Source organism: Psammomys obesus, unplaced genomic scaffold (genome assembly GCF_907164565.1).
Source record: "Psammomys obesus unplaced genomic scaffold, mPsaObe1.curated_primary_1811, whole genome shotgun sequence".
In the NCBI taxonomy this organism is placed as follows: domain Eukaryota; kingdom Metazoa; phylum Chordata; class Mammalia; order Rodentia; family Muridae; genus Psammomys; species Psammomys obesus.
In genome coordinates, this window is record NW_026590511.1 from 366,320 (window position 1) to 378,920 (window position 12,601).

General features: G+C 57.2%; 2 protein-coding genes across 2 annotated transcripts; one reads left to right on the forward strand and one right to left on the reverse strand.

The window, feature by feature from the left end:
• Positions 1–1,696: 1,696 nt before the first annotated feature.
• On the forward strand, positions 1,697–7,137 carry Fstl3 (follistatin like 3). Its single transcript, XM_055607751.1, has 5 exons — positions 1,697–1,849; positions 2,978–3,163; positions 4,476–4,691; positions 5,670–5,897; positions 5,985–7,137. Exons 1-5 carry the CDS (start codon positions 1,753–1,755, stop codon positions 6,026–6,028), a joined length of 771 nt encoding a protein of 256 aa, XP_055463726.1. The 5' UTR covers positions 1,697–1,752; the 3' UTR covers positions 6,029–7,137.
• Positions 7,138–7,927: 790 nt separating this feature from the next.
• On the reverse strand, positions 7,928–11,990 carry Prss57 (serine protease 57). Its single transcript, XM_055607750.1, has 5 exons — positions 11,912–11,990; positions 10,982–11,135; positions 10,062–10,206; positions 8,672–8,935; positions 7,928–8,139 (listed from the first exon to the last, which is right to left on the reverse strand). Exons 1-5 carry the CDS (start codon positions 11,988–11,990, stop codon positions 7,966–7,968), a joined length of 816 nt encoding a protein of 271 aa, XP_055463725.1. The 3' UTR covers positions 7,928–7,965.
• Positions 11,991–12,601: the final 611 nt, after the last annotated feature.

Here is a 12,601-nt window from a genome sequence, read left to right on the forward strand (position 1 = left end):
TTAACTGCTGAGTCACCTCTCCAGCCCCTTATTTATGTATTTTGTCTAAACCATGAGCTGGGTGAGGACAGAAGTAGATGAGCCTTGGTCATTGGCATTCCCCAACACATGGCTTGTCCACTAATTCTCTCCAGTCCACAAGGGACTACATAGGACCCAAGGATGTTTCTAGAAACGATGACCTACCTGCTTTGGAGACCCCCAGGTGGGAGGTTCTGGGTCTAAGAGTGAAGTCCCCAGACCCATTGCCAGTGTTGCCCTCACTGTGGAATGCGCTGTCTCAGCCATGCCAGTCCTACGGCTCCTAAGGTTTATCTGTGCCAAAAGCTGGCTGTTATGGCTGGGACAGAGGGCAGAAAATGTCTCCCAACCACCTCTCCCTTCTGAGCCAGATTTTGTTGTACTGGTTACTTGAGGCAGGGTCTCACCATGTAGCTCTTGCTGTCCCGGAACTTACTTTGTAGACCAGGCTGGCCTTGAACTCATAGAGATCTGCCTGCCCCTGCCTCCCGAGTGCCAGGATCTAGGTGTAGCTCACCAAGCCAAGCTGCTCAGCCACCCTGACTGTTTCTGAGACAGACTCTGGCCTGGAACTCCCTATGTAGACAGGCTGACCTGATCTTGCCCCCGAAGCCCTCCTGTGTGCTGAGATTCTGGAGTGTGCCTCCTGCCTGATGACGTTTTTTCTTGGGTGTGCGAGGGCACGTGTGCGAGGGCACGTGTGCGAGGGCACGTGTGCACACGTGTGCCCACAGAGGCCAGTGGACATCCGGTGTCACTGTCCGGCACTCTTGGCCTTAATCCTTTTGAGACAAGAGTCCCTCAGTGAAATTGGAGCTAGGCTGGCCAACAAGCCCCAGCAATCCTCCTGTCTCCACCCCCTCAGTTCAGGGATTACAGGCCCTCCTGCCCCACACTATCCATTTTTACACGGGTGCTGGAGATTTGAACTCAGGTCCTGTGTATGCAGCAGTCATTCTTAACTCCTGAGCTATCTTCTAAACCCTGGGTTTGGTTTGGCTTGGTTATCCTTTTTGAGTAAGGGTCTCAAGTAGCTAGCTTGGAATTCCCTATGTAACTGAGAAGGACCTTGATCCTCCAGCCTTCATTCACCTCCTGAGCGCTGGAATGACAAGTGTGCCTGATGGTGCCACAGACTCCAGGGCCCTGTGCACGCTGGGTGAGCACTGCACTCACTGAGCTAGCTCTAGACCTCAGCTTCAGTTTGACCCACAGCTGGCCTCAGCCTCCCAACAATCCTCCTGCTTCAGCCTCCCAACTGCCACAGTGATAGGTATGATGAGCCTTTAAATAGCTTGGAGCAGCTCTGGGCAACCGTGGGTAGTGTCAGGGTGAAGGTCAGGCTGGAGGCTGAAGAGAGCAGATGGCAACCCTGACGTCATGCTCAGCCCAGGCTTCCGGACACTCCAGGTGTGTCCTCTCACCTGCGCCCCAGAGATCCCCGAAGGAACAGGGACTACTTGGAGGTATCCACCCCCCAGAGCGCCCTCCCGGGCACAGTTCTGTGACCCGGCCCATCTGTGGACTGTTCTTCCTAGACAACTGTCTGGTTCCCAGATGGGACGGGGCCTGCCCCCGGTGGCCACCCCCGCGCAGGCCCGGGCCCTGCGCCTCGGGGACACGTCCGTCCCGCCGCGCCCCGCCCCACCCGCCGCCGGCCCCGCCCGCCCTGGCTTTTATAGGCCGAGGCGCCTGCACTCGCGGAGTCCCCGCTGCTGCCCCACACTCGCCATGCGTCCTGGGGCACTGTGGCCGCTGCTTTGGGGAACCCTGGTCTGGGCGGTGGGATCCGTGGGCGCCGTGATAGGCTCGGGGGATTCTGCGCCCGGTGAGTGGGGCTGGGCGGAAGGGGCGGGCGAGCGGGCCACCCACGTGGCCTGCGGAATGCGGCAGGGGGTTTTCTGGGGTGCGCCCTGGCTGGGTGGGCGACTGCGGGGCTCCACGCCTCCAGCCTTAAGAGAGGGCTGACATTTACTGGTTGTTTACCTGCTTTCCTGTGCGTCCAAAGAACAGCCAAAACTTGTGGGTACTTTTTCCATTCCCGTTTTTAGGATGGGTAAACTGAGGCTCGGGGTCACGTGTGGCACTGTGGGTAGCTCCTTAGGCCCTAGGGAGACATCTCTGGGTGGCTGGACCTGCTACTGTCATTTGGGCGGAGGGCTTCAGGATTCCCTAGATGGAATGTCTCAGTTGGAATGGTGTACCTGCATCTGGCTGGGAGAGCTCTAGCCTCAGTTTCCCGTTTTGTAAAGTGTTTGCTGAGGTGCTGGGTCCCAGTTCGTGGAACGCTTTCAGCAGTGCCTCCAGAGGAGGGATGAATTCTGATACGGGGGATGCGGCTGTCCCCATTTAAGGGTGAAGAAAGCCCAGGATTCTGTGTTCTACCCCTACCCCCGCCCCGCAGGGCTGCTGGCCTCCAAGGGAGCCGAGCCCCCTCCCCTAGGGCCGCGTCCCCTGTCCCCATCCCAGGGGAGTGAGCTCACGCAGAGGGAATGTTCCCCAGTTGGAGTGAGTAAGAGGCGGGTCAGGCGAGGGGGGGCTGCAGGCCGGGGGCTCGGCTGCCCTGGGCACTGTCTAGACAGAGGGCAGAGGCGGGAAGCCAGTGCAGGCCCACAGACCCTCACATGCCGAGTGCCTGGCATTTGAAGGGGCTGGGCAGGGTGCCAGTTCTCAGGCCTGGAGGCCTGCGGGAACTAGTGGTGGAGCACTGGGGTGCGGCTCAAAGGAGGAGGGTTCCACACAGAGCAGAGCCAGGGCCATAACTGTGGCTTTCTGTCTCTTCTACCGAGTACAGGGCACAGGGCATCCATGATGGCTATGGACATCTCTGAATTGGAGGGGACATTAGGTCTGGGCTGTTGGGGTTGGTCAGGAGTTTGCTACACAGGGCACATGTACAGGGTACTTCTTAGGTGGAGATTGGGGTGTAAAGCCACCCTCTTCCTCTTCCACTCAGGTGGCGTGTGCTGGCTCCAGCAGGGCCTGGAGGCCACCTGCAGCCTGCTGTTGAAGACGGATGTCAGCCGGGAGGAGTGCTGCGCTTCAGGCAACATCAACACAGCCTGGTCCAACTTCACCCACCCGGGCAATAAAATCAGCCTGCTGGGGTTCCTGGGCCTCGTCCAGTGCCTCCCATGCAAAGGTGAGGCGTGGGGGCTCCTGACGGTGGGCGGGACACTGGGGAGAGGACCCCCTAGCCTGCATCCTGCCTCCCTGGTGGAGAGGAACTTAACCTTAAATCCTGGCACCCAGTCCACCGTCCCCACATGGAGCCTTGACTACCCCCAGCCTTACACACTTAGGATACCTGGGTATCTGAGCTTTCCTCAGAGCAATGCCACCCCCGTCCCGACTGAGAACAGAATGAGGAACAGTGCAGCCACCCTCTGCCTTGGGGGAAGCGTTCGTGGAGGGCACCCTGGCCTCTCTGTGGTCAGGGCCAAGCCAGCAAGCACCCAGAGAAAGCAGTGGGGGTGGGAGGGATCTGGAGGAATGGGCATTAGATCTAGGGTATTGGGAGATGATTAGGAGTCTGCTAGGTGGAACCCATAGGGAAGAGTGCGCTGGGTCTGGGGCGAGTCTCTAGGAGTGTGGGGTGCCATCAGGCAGCTTTTCCAGGAGGAGGCCAGACAGGGCCACAAACCCTCCCTCATCAGCCTTTGGGACAGGGTTAGCCTCCTAATGCCCCTCCTCCAGATCTCACCCATGACCTGAGCATGAGGGCCTGACTGCCCTCACCAGCCTCCTCTGGCCCTGGGAACTGGGGACAGGAATTTGCCCCCTTCCCTTTTCGTTGATTTCCTGAAGCTGGCCGGAGGGCCAGTTCCAGAAGTATAGTAGGTGGGCCCTGTAGGGGCGCCCAGGTGTAACCCTGTAATGCGAGTCTCCCCAGGCCCCAGCCCGAGAGTTCAGGACCCGCTCTCCACACCCAGGAGCCGCTGAGCTGGGAGAAGGCTGTCCATGCTGAGTCTAGCATGAAGTGCTCAAGCTAGGATGTTTTGGGACCCCTGGAACTCACAGCTGTAAACAACCTCAGTTTCCCCGTCTGTAAAATGGTGGCTGCACGAGATAATAAAGGGACACATAGCCAGAGTGGTGGTGCAGATCCACATTCCCAACCTTGGGGAAGGAGAGGCAGGATGAGCAGCAGTTTAGGGCCAGCTGGACAATAAGCAAGTCTGAGGCTAGCCTTGGCTACTTGAGACCCTGTCTCAAAATAACAAATGAAGAGTGTGGGGCTAGGTGGAAATTCCAACACAAGACTTCGTCAAGTCGAGCCTCAGTTTCCTCACCTGAGACAGGAAGATGTGCGGGCGGAATCCCTCCCCCATGCCTTTTTGGGGAGGTCCTAGTGGAAACTGTCAATACACGTGCACCCATTAATCGTGCATCACGGTGCGCCTGGACCCTAGTGACACATGGGAACCCCACTTGCCCGTGTCCTGTGTCCTCAGATTCCTGTGACGGAGTGGAGTGCGGCCCCGGCAAGGCGTGTCGCATGCTGGGGGGCCGTCCACACTGCGAGTGCGCACCCGATTGCGCGGGCCTTCTCGTGGGCTTCCAGGTCTGCGGCTCTGATGGCGCCACCTACCGGGACGAGTGCGAGCTGCGCGCCGCACGCTGCCGCGGACACCCGGACCTGCGCGTCATGTACCGTGGCCGCTGCCAAAGTACGAGCCGTGGCCGTGGAGGGGCGGGTCCGAGGGGGCGGGGCCATGGAAGATGCAGACAGGACCTGAGGGGCGGGGCTGGGAACCGAGGGCGGGGGAGGCACCCTCAGGACTGGGGGAGACAGATGGAGGGGTGCAGCCTAGAGAGGGCAGGCCTGACAACTGAAGGGTGGGACCTACCGGAGGTACGGTCAAGCAGGGGCGGTGCCTTGAGTGGGAAGAGAGATGTGCTCCGGCTAGGGCAGGGCCCGGAGGGGGCGGGACTTAGGCCTGGGGGTGGGGGAAGGACCTTGGTGGGGGCGGGGCCCGCACAAGTCCAGGCCAAACGTTGGTAAGAGGTCTCTGTCCAGTTGCTGCCTAAGTCCTGCACCCAGCCTCAGGGAGGGGCAGGGCTATGCAAAACTGCAGGTCAGGTCAGGTAGGTGCCAGAGTCGGCAGGCTTCAGAGATTGAGCCCCCAGACGGCCGACAGCTCTCGGGCGTGTCCAGGGGCAGGGCTGTGAGTGGCAGGCAGCACGTAGCGTTTCGAATCCCTGAGGGCCAGCGTGCCCTTACAAGTGCTGACGCGAGCGCTAGAGGCCGCGCGGCGCAGGAGGAGGCCTGTGAGGGACCGGGAAGGAAGAAATGCTGGTGTAGCCATGCAGGCAACCTGCTAGGTGGCGTTTGGTAGAGTGGGGCTCGGTTTGACAGCTGGGTGGGGCTGTTGTCCTGGGGGCGGGGCTTGCCTCCGAAGGGTGGGGCTTGACAGGGACAGCTGGAGAGCTTGACAGAGATGAGTTGGGTTTGCGTCTGCGTTTTCGTTCTGGGGGGATGCGTCTTGACAGCAGGTTGGGGCTAGTGTCCTAGGCCGGGGCTCCAAGAGTGGTGGTGCGTTTAATACCCCGGGAGCGGGGCTTTCAGGTGGAGCCCTTGTCTGAGGGTAGCTGGACTCACAGGGAGGAGCCGCAGGCAGCTGACCTGCCCTTTCTCGGGCCTACAGAGTCCTGCGCTCATGTAGTGTGCCCGAGCCCCCAATCGTGCCTCGTGGATCAGACCGGCAGCGCGCACTGCGTGGTGTGTCGCGCTGCGCCCTGCCCGGTGCCTTCCAACCCGGGCCAGGAGCTCTGTGGCAACAACAACGTTACCTACATCTCCTCCTGTCACCTGCGCCAGGCCACCTGCTTCCTGGGCCGCTCCATTGGAGTTCGCCACCCAGGTGTCTGCACAGGTAAGGAGAGGGTGGCTTTCGGCATGTGGGCCAGCAAGGGGCGGTGTGCCACCCACGCTCACTCTCACCTGTCCCTCCTTCCTGTAGGTGCCCCCAAAGTACCACCAGAGGAGGAAGAGAACTTCGTGTGAGCTGCAGCCGCCGGGCCCGGTATTTGAGCCCGTCCCAATTCTATTTATTGTCACAGAAAAGATTCTAATTTATGTCACGTGGACATTCCCCAAACCTGGCCTGGAACCACCTGGGGGTCCCCTAGGATCCTGAGCACATATCACAAGGACTGAAGGAAGATTTTGGAAGAGTTGGTATGTGCCATCACCAGGAACTGGGATCCCAGGACCCCAGACACCTGCTGCCCAGGGAGAGCAGCATGGTGGAAGCCTTCTGCTCTGACCTCTCCCTCTGCTTTCCAGGCTGGAGCAGTCTCAGGGCACAGCCGATGGTAGTGTGCCCGCCTCGACTACTGTTCGAACAGGGCCTCCTGGCCTCATTCCAGGGGCGGGCAGCATCAGCCCAGAGAGGCGCTGGGTTCCTCCCCGTTCACTGCATTTAGAGTGGGACCTGGTGGAAACGCGGTGTCCTGGCTGTGCCCAGAGCATCCCAGAGTCACCCTAGTGCCTCCTGCCCTGTTCCCTGGACACCCACACCAGCTTTTACCTAGTTTCCAGCCACCCCCAGCCATCACCAAGCCTAGCCATGCGTTGTGACACCAGTCAGGTGCTGTTTGGGGCCTGACCTTAAAACTGCTCACCCTTCACTCTGACAGCAGCCACTCAAAGTTAACCACATGTGCCTTCCAGGAGACCAAAGGAAGGGGAGCTGTAGGCCAACAGGGGGAGGGGTTCCCTAGCACCCACATAAAATAGACGGATTGACACCAGCCTGCCATCCAGCACAGGAAGACTAGGCAAGGGGATGAGGAGTTCAAGTTCATTCTTGGCCATACAGTGAGTTCACGGCCAGCCTGGGTTATAAGAGACCTTATCTCTCAAAACAAACAAACAAACAAACAAAAAAAACCTAAAAAGGAGCCAGGCACAGTGTCACACATGTATGGTCCCAGTACTCAGGAGACAGAGGCAGGTAGATCTCTGTGAGTCTGAGGCCAGCCCGATCTACAAAGCGAGTCCAGGACAGCCAAGGCTACACAGAGAAACCCTGTCTGAAAAGCAAGCAAGCAAACAAAAAACTTAAAAAGAAAGACAAAATGTTAGGCCACAAGCAAAAGACCATGGGAGGGTTCACAGCCCCCAGTCTGGGGTGGAGGAGTTTGCAGGGTTTCCCTATCACCCTCCAGTCCTCAGTCGTGCCTTTCTTGTAATGTCTCCAAAAGTACCCTCAGCAGGGAGCTAAGGCAGCCTCTCCCACCCTGGGGCCCTGTCTCACCAAGGAAATAAAAGATGATGAAACCCACCATGGGTGACCAGCCTCCAGCCGTTTCCTCCCTCTGAGCCTGGGGACAGATACGGGACATGTTCATGGGTCCCTGGAAAGCATAAAGGCAAATGGAGCGGAGGGAGAGGAAGTGGGCCCTTCTGGGCTCCTGGAGGTACAGGAGCAAGATGGCACTAGGACGGCAGCTTGTCCAGAGCGCAGCAGTCAAGGTTTGAACTGAAACCAGGAGGAATGGTGGTTGAAACCATGATCAATGTGCTGAGACAACTTCAAGCTAGGAGGGCAGGCTAAGCCGCAGTTCCAGGAACAGAGATACACTTTTCCCCTCACTGTATGTATTAGTTCCTGACTATGTGCTAGTGGGGTTAGTCTGTGACCCATAAAGAGACAGGGCAAGTGCCCAGGAACCACTTGACCTCAGGAGGGAGCATTGTAGGGGGTCTTGGCTGAGAGGGTGAGTGTGTGGTAAGGGGGCTCCTGAGGTGGAGCACACATCAAGCCATAAGCCACGTGCCAGCCTTCAGTAGAGCTGTTCATTCAGCATGGAGCCTGCAGCCCAAGTTCTCAGGATCTAGGGCCAAGCCATGGACTATTCCAGACATGAGCCAGTGGGCACAGGTTGCCGGTCAGCTCTGTCCCAGCAGGGGGCTGAGAGTCAAACAGCCCTCACAGATCATTCCGCAGAACCAGGGGAGGAACTTCCCCGAACCACATCCCAGATCCAGGGCACAAATGCTGACACTTGAGTGTAGACATCCGGGGTCTTGGGGTCACCACACCAGAGGCCTGAGAAAGAGGCAAGGCCGTGGGCCCGGCTTCCACAGACCAATGGCCCCCCAGAGTCTGCCTGGAATGAAAAAGAGTTGACGTTAAGTATTGCTCTTGGGGTCTGTGTGCCCCAAAGGAGTCTCTTGGAAGCAGACAGCGCTGTGGTCTTTGAGCAGTCCACAGCTTGTGTAGCTCTGTCCAGCAACTCCCTGGCGTGGCCCGCCAAGATGTTTTCCTCAGGTCTCAGCTCCTGGCCTCTCTTTTCAGTTTCCTCAGTATCCACCCTAAAATCCCCAATGACTGGTCTCACTGCCATAATTTTGCTATTTAGAATCGTATTTTAGGAGCCCGAGCTGCAGAGCGTGTCTGTTTTCCTGCCCCCTATGGACATGCCTCATTTGTTTAAGTATACATCCCCAGGACATTTCTGTCCAGGGTACAGCCTGCAGAAATGAAAGCAACTCTCTATGGCTCTCAACCACCCCTCTCCTCCCTGGGCCTCAGTTTCTCCATCTAATCGAACATTAGTGGGACCCTATTTCCAACCCTGACCCCTTTTGTGGGCCTCGGTTTTCCCATATGGCAAGCAAGCTTTGTGTGTGGACTCGTACCCAGCAGAAACCACGCCACCGGCGGTCCCCGCTCTGGGTGCAGAGCATGGCGGGACTCAGCAGGCCTTGCCAGGAGCTGTTGCAGATGCTCAGGTCCAGTACTCGCACATCTGCTTCCATCAGGCCGGGGGGAGGAGCCTCGGAGTCAGACACGAAGCCCCAGCCGGATACGTGGCAACGCGTGCCTGCTGAGGGTGGCCTGGCACCTCTCCGTGGCAATCGCAATGGCCTCACAGCAGGGCCCAGGACAGCAGAGCCATTCAGCTGAGAGGAGAATGCTGGATTCAGCACCACCCACTCTCTCACCCCGCTCATGGCCCTCTCCCACCTTCGTGCCCCTTCAGGGACAGCAGGGTGTGGATTGTGCCAAGAATCAATGCAGTTAGGGTCTGCTCACCTTCAGACCCTTTGCTTCCTGCCCACCAGGCAGCTCCATCGGGGACCAGGGATCACCTCTCAGCTTGCTCCTCCTCGAGTCTAAGCTCCCCCATAAATCCCATTGTCCTTGGGGTGAAGGCTCCTGGCCCACCTCTCCAAGCCCTGTGAGCATTCCCCAGCTGGGAGTACCTTCCCATTCAACCTCAGCTCCTCCTCAGGAGACCCCCCAAAGTCTGCAGTACAAACAGGCACCTTGAGTCTGCTGGGCACCCCGCTAACAGTGGGGCTCTGTAGGGTGGCTGCTTGGGGCCTCCACCAACTTTCCTGCCACTCAGCTGGAGGGTGTGAAAAAAAAAAACCAATCAGAACCCACAGAGAGGACTGGCACATCTAGCTGTACCTTCACCTCAGTTTCCCCATTTCCCAGCCTCAGTTTCCCCACCTGTACTGGAGGTCAGGTGACTCTAGGGAGACCCACCCTCAGCCTCTGGCTGTGGAAACCCTCATTCTCTCCCCTTTTGTCCAAAGAAACCACCACACCCTGAAGCCCACAGTAGGTGGAGAGCTTTCGAAGGTGCCTATAAGGCCAGTTCTAAGACCTGCCCTTCAGGGACAGTATCCGGGAGCTCGTGGCTTGATTTCTGTTCTGAAAGAGGTGGGAGCCATGGAGGGTTCTGGGCAGTAGAGACATGACAGGATTCAGGGGTTCAATTTCAAACAGAATTCAGGGACCCCAGGCATGAGCTAATGGCAGAGCCCTTTCCTCGCAAGCAGGAAAAGAATTCAGGCTGGGCGTGGGGACACAGGGCTTTACTTCCGGCAAAGGCAAGTGGAGCTCTGGGACTCTGAGGCCAGCCTGGTCTATAGAGCAAGTTCCAGGCCAGTGAGGGCTACATAGTGAGACCCTGTCTCGGAGAAAAGAAAGAGTTCATCCCCAGCCCCACAAGGAAATGAAATGAATAAACTAAGAAGTCAGGTGGGCCGGACCGGCGCCCACCCCGCTGCAGCTCACCTGTAGCAGACAGATGTCGTTGGCCTGTGTGGCAGGCTGGAAGCTGGGGTGCCTGGCAACAGCTGCAATGCTAAATACCTGTTGTGTGGGCTCCGGGCTGAGCAGGGCGTGGGCCCCGAGCACCACCAGGCTGGTGGAGGGGTCCCTGCATGGAGATAACAAGAGGAAGCTCACAAAGAGTGCGCTGTAGCCAGGAGCTACCCAGGCCCTCCACTCTCCACCATCTCCAGGCCTGCAGCCCTCCTCCACCACAGCAAGCTCCAGTCCTTGCAATATTAACTCACAGCTCTAACACTACACTTAAACTGAACGCAATACAGCCTTATGTGTTATAATTCCTACTTCCATGATATTATTTTGTAGTATTGCGTATGAAACTAAAAGCTTCAAGCTTCTAGCTAGGCAAGTGTTCTACCCCTGCCCCTCACTGTAGGATTCTAGACAGAGGCTCCACCCCTGACCACGCCCCAGCCCCTCACTGAGGGAGTCTATGTGGGGCTCTACCCTGAGCCAACTCCAGCCCCTGACTAGGCAGGGGCTCTACTGTTCAACTACAATCCTACAGCTTTATCTATCTATCTATCTATCTATCTATCTATCTATCTATCTATCTTTCTATCTTTCTATCTTTCTATGGTAGCGGCAGGGTTCCATTCTGCAACTAAAGCCGAGCTTCAATTCTCCATCCTCCTGACTCAGCCTTCTGGCTAACTGGAATTTTTAGTCTGTCCTGCCATTCCCAGCAGTAACTCGAGTGCTAACAGTAACATACTTTGCTTGTGTTTACGGTGATCATAGTTATAATGTTTGATTGTTATCACCAGAAGCTCGGGGGTGGGGGGTGGGGTTGGTCCTGCCTGTGTCACATCCTGGCTTCCTGCTGGCCCTAAGTTTGTTCCTCAGTGGCCCTAGCATGTCACCTGTCCCTGAAGCAATGGGCAGCTGACACCACCCAGCGGGCACTGAGCAGGAAGCCTCCGCAGTGGTGATGGCCCTCGAAGCTCACAGAGACCATGTAGGGCCGGGAATGTGGAATCACCTCATGACCTCCAACAATCTGGGATCCGAAGCAACCTGGGGTAGAGGTGGCTATGAGAGACCAGGACCGATGGAGAACAGCTCTGGTGGGGAGCAGGGTGGAGACCGGACTGAGAGGAAGGGGTAAACGTTGAGGGAGGCACTCGGAGCAGAGGCAGGAGGATTTCTGTGAGTTTAAGGTCAGCCTGGTTGACAGCAAAGACAGACTGATGAATAGACAGACAGACAGACAGATAGATGATAGAAAGGAACAGAGCAAGAATAAGAGAACCTCTAAGCCAGAGCGATGGCTCAGTAAGGCACTTGCTACCAAGCTTGATTACCTGAGTTCAATAGCAGGGACCTATATGGTAGCAGGGCAGAAGTGACTCCTGCAAGTTTTCCACTGGCTGTGACAAGTCACAGACTTGGGTCCTCTCAAAATAAATAAATGTAATTAAAAAAGAAAGCAGGGTGCTCGGATAAGTGGCCCATTACTTAAAACCCTTGGCTGGTCTTGCAGAGGACTCAGATCCTAACCCCAGCACCTACATCATTGCTCACAACCCTCTGTAAGTTCTGAAGGATCTCCCTCTGGCCCCATCAGGCACTGCGTGCACCACACAGGCAGGCAGGCACGCAGGCAAAACCCACATACACACGAAAACCCACACTCCACAATCTGTACCTGGGGCTGAGATCCCTGCTGAGCTCTGCCACTCAACCCACAGCCTCTGGGTCGGCAGTTAGATTAGGTGTGGGTCCTGATCAGGAGCCTGGAGTCACCAAGGGTCACCTTGGGTAGCGTTATAACGGCAGTCTGGAGTTCTTACCAGGGGACCCCACGAGCTGGGTCAGGGCAGCCGCCACCGTCAGCAGCAGGCAGTCCCAACCTCCTGTCCTGGGCACCATGGCTGCAGCAGGATGGCGTCTCCCTGGCAATTTCCACAGGTGCAGCAGGCACCCTCACCAACGGTCCAGCCCAGAAAGTCGGAATGGCTGTGGTCTGTGGTCAGGAGGTGGAGCAGATGATTCTGGGAAACAGGGAAGGCGATTCTATTGTTTCTTGTCCCCAAGAGTGCCAAGTGCCGCTCATGAAAGTCCAGAAGCTTAGAACCAAGATCATTTTATGAGCTCAAACTCACCCAACACCTTTCTACTAGTTTATCTGGCCCCTCCCAGGCTAGACACATGTACTGCCCCTCAAACCATCTCAGGGACAGTCACCAACTCTGCTTATCTCTCTGTCCCTGGCCAGGTAGCCCCAGGCAAGCACCTTGACCCTTGATCTCAGTTTCCCCACCATGAACCTCAGGTTTGTGAGGCAAGCTGGTTCTTTGGAGTGCTCTGGGCTTGGCTGCCTTTGTCACATTTATTGAGCTCCTACTTCATTGAAAAATAAACTGGGGAAATGGCAGAGAGTGACCCTGAGGTCTGGAGTTTATAGACCACCCAGGAGGATATGTGCTGGGCTTGGGCTTCTTTAATGGTGGGGACCTTGGGGAGAGAAAGTGCCGACAGGT

Coding starts and splice junctions, on each gene's coding strand:
- Fstl3 (XM_055607751.1), top strand. CDS start 1,753: ATGCGTCCTGGGGCACTGTGGCCGCTGCTTTGGGGAACCCTGGTCTGG. Junction 1,850..2,977: donor CTCGGGGGATTCTGCGCCCG/GTGAGTGGGGCT, acceptor TCTTCCACTCAG/GTGGCGTGTGCTGGCTCCAG. Junction 3,164..4,475: donor CCAGTGCCTCCCATGCAAAG/GTGAGGCGTGGG, acceptor CTGTGTCCTCAG/ATTCCTGTGACGGAGTGGAG.
- Prss57 (XM_055607750.1), bottom strand. CDS start 11,990: ATGGTGCCCAGGACAGGAGGTTGGGACTGCCTGCTGCTGACGGTGGCG. Junction 11,136..11,911: donor CCAGCTCGTGGGGTCCCCTG/GTAAGAACTCCA, acceptor CCTCTACCCCAG/GTTGCTTCGGATCCCAGATT. Junction 10,207..10,981: donor GCCCATTGCTTCAGGGACAG/GTGACATGCTAG, acceptor ATCTCCATGCAG/GGACCCCTCCACCAGCCTGG.